The 8,926-nt window shown below is 36.9% G+C and overlaps 1 protein-coding gene across 1 annotated transcript; it reads left to right on the forward strand.

Annotated features, from left to right (window-relative positions):
- The first annotated feature begins 164 nt into the window (after positions 1-164).
- Positions 165-2,437, forward strand: LOC110644533 ((+)-neomenthol dehydrogenase). Its single transcript, XM_058152386.1, has 5 exons — positions 165-319; positions 422-668; positions 1,034-1,099; positions 1,355-1,528; positions 1,849-2,437. Exons 1-5 carry the CDS (start codon positions 300-302, stop codon positions 2,224-2,226), a joined length of 885 nt encoding a protein of 294 aa, XP_058008369.1. The 5' UTR covers positions 165-299; the 3' UTR covers positions 2,227-2,437.
- The last annotated feature ends 6,489 nt before the right edge of the window (positions 2,438-8,926 follow it).

An 8,926-nucleotide genomic window follows, 5' to 3' on the forward strand; every position in this document is an offset into this window, starting at 1 on the left:
ACATGAATTTAAATTTTTTATAATTATAATATTATTTTAAAATAAAAAGTAATCTATGATTTAAGGTATATGAAAAAAAGAGAATTTTATATTTGTGGAAATTAGTAATTCTTATTTCAAATTACAATATATTAATTTTGTATTAATTAGATGTATGATATATGTAAGAATTGTTTTGGAGTTAGCGCCCAAGAATTTTCTAGATATATAAGAAGTGATAAAAAAATCTAAGCACCAATTAGCACTGGATAAAAGCCTGCTTCAGTCTTATCAAAGTTCGTAACTTCATATTATCATCAATGGCGGAAGCAAACAAGAGGCAATTCTTTTCTTCATCACATACACAGACAGTAATCCTATTTTATCTGCTTCTGCGGCTGCTTCGATTGTTGGTGACGAATTATTCTTTCTTTTTTTTCAGGTATGCAGTGGTTACAGGAGCAAACAAGGGGATTGGGTTTGAAATTTGCAGGCAGTTAGCTTCAAACGGGATTGTGGTTGTATTAACAGCCAGAGATGAGAAGAGAGGCCTTGAAGCTTTTCAAAAACTCAAAGACTCTGGTTTCTCTGATCTTCTTGTGTTTCATCAGCTTGATGTGGCTGATGCTGCCAGTATTGCTACTCTTGCAAATTTCATCAAAACCCAATTCGGAAAGCTTGATATCCTGGTGCCAACTAAAACCCATTTACCATTTCTTCAACATAGAATCCCATATCCTGTTTTATCCTGCGCAATTTGATAAACTCAAATCGAAAAAATTTGGAAATTTTATATATATATATATATAGATGAGCCTACACGTGCAGCCGAGAAGTAGCATAAGGGTGTGGAATTTTCAAATATTCTTAGTGCTGGAAAAAACTTTGTTTTGGGATTTTAATCTATTTCCTATTAAATTTCTCAAGTGAACCTTGTATTTGGTAGCAAAAGATGAAAACATTTACAAGTTTTTTTTTCTCATTATTTGGTTCTTAATTTCTTATTATTGAGCTTTTATAAGTTGGATGATTAAAAAGTTGCACCACTCCGCAGGTGAACAATGCTGGTGTTGGTGGAATTGAAGTTGATGTTGATGCTTTGAAAGCTGAGTCTAGTAAGGTGAGTTTCTATAAATGGACATGGTTGATGAAACTTAAAGTGAGGATAATTTAATTGATGGTTATGGTTGGTTGGACTTTTTGCTAATTGCATGGTGATCAATGCTAATACAATCTCTGAAAAGTGATGCCCTATGCGATTAAGTTTGGTATGATTGTAAAGATCAAATTTTGTCGAAACAGAATTTCAATCATTTGGAATGCTGTTTGGTTGCTAAACAGCCAGGACAAACTAAAGTTTCTTTCATTGGTGCAGGGCAGTGGAATAAATTGGGGCAAAGTATCAACTCAAACATATGAGTCAGCTGAAGAATGCCTGACAATAAACTACTATGGTGCCAAAAGAATGACCGAGGCACTTATTCCACTTCTCCAGTTGTCTGATTCGCCAAGGATCGTTAATGTTTCATCCTCCATGGGGAAGTTGAAGGTAAAAACCATATCACATTTTGCTACAGAGCATTTATTTTCATAACGAAATTTTCTCAAGTTTGATTCTGGTGGAAGGCTGATTTCAACGAAAGTTCAGCTAAGCTGAACAGAAACAAATGCCATTGAAAATGTTTATTTATAGCGGGTACTTCTTGAATTCTAGAATACAGCATTGAGAAATTCACTGCTGAGCCAATAATTGTTTTACTATTGCTTAATTAGTTTTTCCTGATAATGTTGGAGAATAATTGCTGTTTCGGGTAACTGTGATTTTGGTAATGGTGATTGGTAAAAATGTTCTCTTGTAATTTGTTTCAGAATGTAACAAATGAATGGACCAAAGAGGTGTTTGTTGCTGCTGACAACCTATCAGAAGAGAGAATTGATGAGGTGTTGAGCAAGTATCTAAAAGATTATAAAGAGGGTTCACTCGAAAGCAAAGGTTGGCCTGCTTTTATGTCTGCCTATAAACTCTCAAAAGCAGCTATGAATGCCTACACAAGAATCCTAGCCAAGAAGTTGCCAACTTTTCGCATCAATTGTGTCTGCCCTGGCTTTGTGAAAACAGATATTAACTTGAATATGGGAATATTATCAGTTGAAGAAGGGGCTGAAAGCCCAGCGAGGTTGGCACTGTTGCCTAATGATGGTCCTTCTGGTTGCTTCTTTGTTCGGAAAGAGGAGTCACCTTTTTGATTGGGAATGACGCATTGTAAGAGTTTCTCTGATTTTTATAGTTGGAGAATAATATCAGATTATGTATCATATAGTCTGAGTAATATGTGAAGTAGTTGTTGTTGTTGGTTTTTTTTTTTTTTTCTACCATGGAAACCTCAAAGGTACAATTCTGTAATGAACTTGGTTTTGATATAACGAGTTAGCTGAAGTAGTAAATAATTTAGCGCAAGTTTCTTGTCATGATAATGTTATGTATTTCACTTTCAAAGCATGATTCTTTAGAAATCGAAGGGTGATGTTGAATAAATTAATCATGTTTTGTTTGACCAAGTATTATTAGTTTGTTCTAGTCTTTGGGTAGTTGCAGATTTTTAGCAGATATTTTGCAATTCTGTTAGTCCTATTTCCCGTTGTAATCTTGCTATTTAAGCAAGTGATGAGCTGCTGAATAAATACGTCTTCGACTTCCTCTGTTTATATCTCTGTTTTGCTCTGTTTTCTATTTAACAGTGGTATCAGAGCCTGGTCTTGAGAGTTAAACACGTGAGGTTTGAGCGAAACACGTAAGGGAGAGAATTTGAGAGTTTGCTGTAGCAAATGGCAGCAGAAAATTTTGTTCAACCAGCCATTCCTCGCTTTGATGGTCACTATGACCACTGGAGCATGCTTATGGAAAATTTCTTGCGGTCCAAAGAATATTGGACAGTTGTTGAGTCTGGGTTAGCAGACCGGCGAATGTTGTGCTATCAGATGCTCAAAAGGCAGAGCATGAGGCACTAAAGTTGAAAGATCTCAAGGCCAAAAATTATTTCTTCCAAGCGATTGATCGGTCAATCTTGGAAACCATTCTTAGTAAAGACACTTCCAAGCAAATTTGGGATTCCATGAAAAAGAAGTATCAAGGGACTTCAAAGGCAAAGAAAGCACAGCTACAAGCGCTTCGTGCCGATTTTGAAACATTAAAAATGATGACAGGAGAATCTGTTTCAGATTATTTCTCACGGGCTATGGCAATAGCAAACAAGATGCGTATACATGGTGAAAAGATGGAAGATGTCACCATTGTTGAGAAAATTCTACGCACTATGACTTCAAAATTCAACAATGTTGTTTGTTCAATTGAGGAATCCAAAGATACCAATGAACTTTCCATTGATGAATTGCAAAGTTCATTGCTGGTTCATGAGCAGAAAATGAATCGTCAACACACTGAGGAGCAACTTTACAAACTTCTTCCAGTAATCACTCTTCAGCATCAAGAGGTGGTCGCGGAAGAGGTAGAGGCCGAGGAAGAACCAGAGGAAGAGGCAGAAACAACAACAATTATGGTGGAGGGAGGAACTCAGATAATTTTGTTCAAGAAAGAGGAAAAGATGATGACCACTCAAAGGCAAAGTATGTTGACAAATCTAAAGTTGAATGCTATAGATGTCACAGGTATGGCCATTATCAATCTGAATGTCGAACTAATTTGAATAGAGATGGTGGACGGCAGTCAAATTTTGCAGAAAAGGAAATTCTGAAATCACTCTTCTAATGGCATACCAAGCATTAAATCAGACAGAGGAGGATACTAAACAAAATATTTGGTATCTTGATACTGCAGCTAGCAATCATATGAGTGGTAACAAGTTTGTTTTCTCTTTCTTGGATGAATCATACCAAGATTCTGTGAAATTTGGAAATAATTCTAGAGTCTCAATCATGGGAAAGGGACAAGTAACTATTCAAACCACAAGGAATGTTACTCACAAAATTTCTGATGTCTTTTATGTTCCAGATTTAAAGACCAATTGATGAGAATCAAGCTACATCCACGCCAAAGGATTTCATCCAAGGTCCAATTACTAGAGCTAGAGCTAAATCACTTCAGAATTTAATTTGTGAAACCATAAGGAGCAAGGATTATAAGCTACAATGGCATGAAGAAAATTATAAAGGATTAAATTTGGTGAAAATTAAGCTTGGAAGTGACCAGGTGTCATGTGGAGCATTAGGTTACATGGAATAACCTGTGGACATGCATGCACCAGATCCAACCCATGTACATGTATCTGCTGGCACCTTTTTCAATGAATATTCCTTGCTGTTATAACCACCTCTCTTTTGGACTTAAATGCCCTTACTTGCTGCTGTATTAAATTTACTTTTTGTAAGGAGTTTTTAGTCTTTTGATAGATTAATTTTTGTTTGGACTTAAAACTCCTTGCAGCTGTTACTAAAGTAGGGATATTTTTGTCTTTAGCTTTGAAGCCAAGAGGCTATAAATACAAGTGTAATGAGAGAGTGGATGACACACTTTGAATATTAATGAAAGATTGTTTCTGCTCCTTTAGTGAGTAAATTGGCTGTTGCCTTTGTTCTTGTGAAGCCCATTAACTTGCTGATTGCAAGGTTTAATGTGCATAATATTCTTGGTTTATTCATTCTCCATATGAATTAGGTCAAGAATCCCATTTCTGATATTTTCTTTGAATTACACAACAATCTGATTGTGCTGGTTCAAAGAATCAAATTCATACATCTTGATTTGGTGCTTTCCATATTGTTCATTTAATTTTTGAATGTGGGTTTTCAAGTTATCAATTACTTGAAGGTTCACATCAGATTTGGTATCAGAGCAAAGGGACGTCCAAACAAGGTAGATTCTCTATTTGCTTCTTATTCTTTGTGTTTCTTACCTTCTTCATATTTGCTGTTTGGCTCTTGGGGTTTAGTTTGACCTGTTTGTTTAAAAATTTGTTTTGTTGAGTTTGTCTTAGGGTTTTGGGTTAATCAAGCCAAAGCCATTATTCTAGCCATCCATCTTACTTCCTTCATTTTGATATCAAGCATAAGAGATTAATTGGGTCATTGAGTTCGACTTACCAATTTGGCCTGAAATTGTACCAGCATTATTTGGGTGTGTTTAAGACATTGGGTGTAAATTTTTGGGGTCGTTTGATATTGTTTGCCTGCTGAACCAAAATTTTGCGGCAGACCCGATCAAATCAAGTTTCACATAGCAAATAGACCCAAAAATTTCTGAAAATTTACAGAGTGTTTAAACCCCACTTCAGTAGTTCCCAAATTAAATTTCAGCTTAAAATTCGTCCGTTTGTGTGGGGAACCAAAATTTTGCGGCAGAATCGATCAAAATAAGTTCACATAGCAAATGTACCCAGAAATTCCTGAAAATTTACCGGGTGTTTATAGCCCATTTCAGTAGTTCCCAAATTAAATTTCAGCTTAAAATTCGTCCGTTTGTGTGGGGAACCAAAATTTTGCTGCAGACCCGATCAAATTAAGTTCACATAGCAAATCAGCCCAGAAATTCCTGAAAATTTACAGGTTGTTTTTCCGCATTTGAGCTGTTCTCAAATTAAATTTCAGCTCAAAATTTAACCGTTTGGGTGGGGAACAAAAATTTTGCGACAGACATGATTAAATTTGGTTTACAAGGTAAACCTGTCAAGAAAAGCCTGAAATTCTAGCAGCAATTAGTCAGTATTGGGTTGGATTTGCCTACTCAATTTCAGATCAAAATACACTCGTTTGCTTGGTGATCCTAAATTTATGCAATTCTTAGTGTATTGTGTGAACTGCTGGTAATTGTGATAAGTTGGTGGCAAACTTGGATATGTAAGCTTGATATCTCTACTTTAGGTTGTCTCTTTCCCAGCTTGCTACTCTTTTATTTTTTGGTGTCTTCTTTCTTGATTCCTTATTGCATTACATTTCCATACTTGAGCTTTTTCTTTTCTTGACTTCTTGAGTCACATTATTGCTTTCTTGATTACTCGTTTTGATCCGTCACGTTCAAGAATTTTATTGTGTGTTAAATTTTTTGTGAATACAGTCTTGGTTTGAGTTACTTGAGTTTGATAAGAACTTGTGGACATAGCCAAGAGAGGTAAAAGGCACAGAGTGGTGAGTTCATAAGAGGGGAAAAGCCTTGTTGAGTTAAACACGAGTGGAGTGTCTCCTGTTGAGTGTAAACACGTAAGGGAGTGAGTGAGGTGTTTTCTTTACACTAACCATTTTCTTGCAGGTCTGAAAACATGTCTAGAAGGGGTGATGGTAGTGAGGGGGAAGGTGAAAATCCATTCTACATGCAAAGTCAGACAAAGAATTTGAAAGAATGAATGTTGTGTGCAATGGAATCATAGATAGGTTGGAAATATTGGAGCAAAGAGATAGGCAAAATGGGAGAAGGCCAAATAGGAGGGATCTTGTACCTCCAGTAGTTGAATCTGATGAAGATGAGGTTGATAACTATGATTTTGAGGTTGAAAGACCTAGGAGGGGTAGATATGAGAGAAGAGCTGAAGATAGGAGGAATGGGGATAGGAGGATAAGAAGAGAGGAAAGAGAGAGGAATAGGGTAGATGACAATATCAAAAGTATTAAAATGAGCATCCCTTCTTTCCAAGGGAAAAATGATCCTGATGTGTATCTTGAATGGGAAAGGAAGGTAGAAGTCAGTGTTTGATTGTCATCACTATTCAGAGGAAAAGAAAGTAAAGTTAGCAGCAGTAGAATTTACTGATTATGCTTTGGTATGGTGGGATCAAGTGTTGATTAGTAGAAGGAGAAATTATGAGCAATCAATTGCAACCTGGGGTGAGATGAAAAATATAATGAGGAAGAGATTTGTTCCTAGTCATTACTATAGAGAGCTACATCAGAGGTTACAAAGATTGACTCAAGGTTCTAAAAGTGTTGAAGATTATCATAAAGAAATGGAAATTGCTATGATTAGAGCAAATGTGGAGGAGGATAGAGAAGCCACCATGGCTAGATTCTTGAATGGGCTAAACAAGGAGATTGCTCATATTGTTGAGTTACATCACTATGTTGAGTTGGAGGATATGGTCCACATGGCTATGAAGGTAGAAAGGCAACTTAAAAGCAAGTCAAAATTTGGAGGAAATGTCGGAACTTCTTTATCTTGGAAGTCTAACTGGAAGAAGGAGGATAGGGAAAATGCTGTTAGCAAATATAAGAAAAATGAGGAAAAGGAAAAGAAGGTGGAGAAGAAATTTGTAGAAAATAAAGGAAAGGAGGTTACAACTACTGCCCGAAATAGAGATGTGAAGTGTTTTAGGTGTTTGGGCAGTGGACACATTGCTTCTCAATGCCCTAACAAGAGAGTCATGGTCATGAGAGAAAATGGTGAGATAGAAACGGATGAGGAAATTGTGAGTGATTCCACATCTTCAGGGGAGGAGGATGCAGAGGTGGAATATGCTGCTGAAGGAAGTGCTCTAGTGATTATGAGAGCATTAAATACTCAAGTGAAGGAGGATGTTGGTGATGAATTGCAGAGAGAAACAATTTTCCATACAAGGTGTCTTATCCGAGACAAAGCTTGTAGTGTCATCATTGATGGGGGAAGTTGTGCCAATGTTGCTAGTACTTATTTGGTGCGGAGATTAGGGTTGAGGACTTTCAAACACCCTAGACCCTATAAATTGCAGTGGTTGAATGAATGCGGTGAGGTGAAAGTAACAAAACGAGTGCTGATTTCCTTCGCAATAGGAAAGTATCAAGATGAGGTTATGTGCGACGTGGTTCCAATGCAAGCTGACCATTTATTACTTGGCCGACCATGGCAATTTGATAGAAAGGTGATCCACGATGGGTATAAAAATAGGTATTCTTTTGAAATGAATGGAAGGAAAATCATATTGGCACCTATGACACCAAAACAGATTTATGAAGACCAAACAAGGCTTAAGCAAGCAATGGGTGAGGTAAAATCAAGAGTGGCCGAAAAGAGAGCAGAGAAGAAAAGAAGGAGTGAAAAGAAATTGATTGAAAATGTTGTGAGTGAGCAAGACAAGGGTGGTTGTGAGGAAAGAAAAGAGAGTAAAGAAAACATTCCAAGAGTGCTTGAAAAAGGTGAATCTTCTACGCAAAGGAGAGTCATGCGAGAAGAGGGGAGAGAAAATTAAGCTTGTATGCTAAAGGAAGAGATGTGAGGAATGCCATGTTTACCAACAAGCAAATGTTATTAATTGTGTTTAAGGACTCTTGTTTATCCACATCTGACCTTGACCCCAATTTGCCTAGTGTTGTTATCTCTCTTTTGCAGGAATATGAGGATGTGCTACCTGAGGAGATGCCAGCTGGACTACCACCTATTCGAGGGATTGAGCACCAGATTGATTTTGTACCTGGAGCAATTATTTCCAACCGTCCAGCCTATAGAACTAATCCTGAAGAAACCAAAGAATTACAAAGGCAAGTTGAGGAATTGCTAGCTAAGGGTTACGTGAGAGAAAGTATGAGCCCTTGTCTTTGCACCGTCCTTTTGGTACCAAAGAAAGATGGCACATGGCGCATGTGTGTGGATTGTAGGGCGGTCAACAAAATCACTGTAAAGTATCGCCACCCTATACCTAGATTGGATGATATGTTGGATGAACTTTGTGGTGCTTGTGTTTTTACCAAAATTGACTTGAAAAGCGGATATCATCAAATTCGCATGAAAGTAGGTGATGAATGGAAGACTGCATTTAAAACAAAGCATGGACTATATGAGTGGTTAGTGATGCCTTTTGGGCTAACTAATGCTCCTAGCACTTTTATGAGATTGATGAATCATGTGTTGTGTGCTTTTATTGGAAAATTTGTTGTTGTTTATTTTGATGATATATTGGTTTATAGTAGAGGCATGAATGAACATATGCATCATTTAAGAGCTGTATTCGATGTATTAAGAAAGGAAAAATTA

Source organism: Hevea brasiliensis, chromosome 9, assembly GCF_030052815.1.
Source record: "Hevea brasiliensis isolate MT/VB/25A 57/8 chromosome 9, ASM3005281v1, whole genome shotgun sequence".
NCBI classification, from domain to species: Eukaryota; Viridiplantae; Streptophyta; class Magnoliopsida; order Malpighiales; family Euphorbiaceae; genus Hevea; species Hevea brasiliensis.

Coding starts and splice junctions, on each gene's coding strand:
- LOC110644533 (XM_058152386.1), top strand. CDS start 300: ATGGCGGAAGCAAACAAGAG. Junction 320..421: donor ATGGCGGAAGCAAACAAGAG/GCAATTCTTTTC, acceptor CTTTTTTTTCAG/GTATGCAGTGGTTACAGGAG. Junction 669..1,033: donor TCGGAAAGCTTGATATCCTG/GTGCCAACTAAA, acceptor ACCACTCCGCAG/GTGAACAATGCTGGTGTTGG.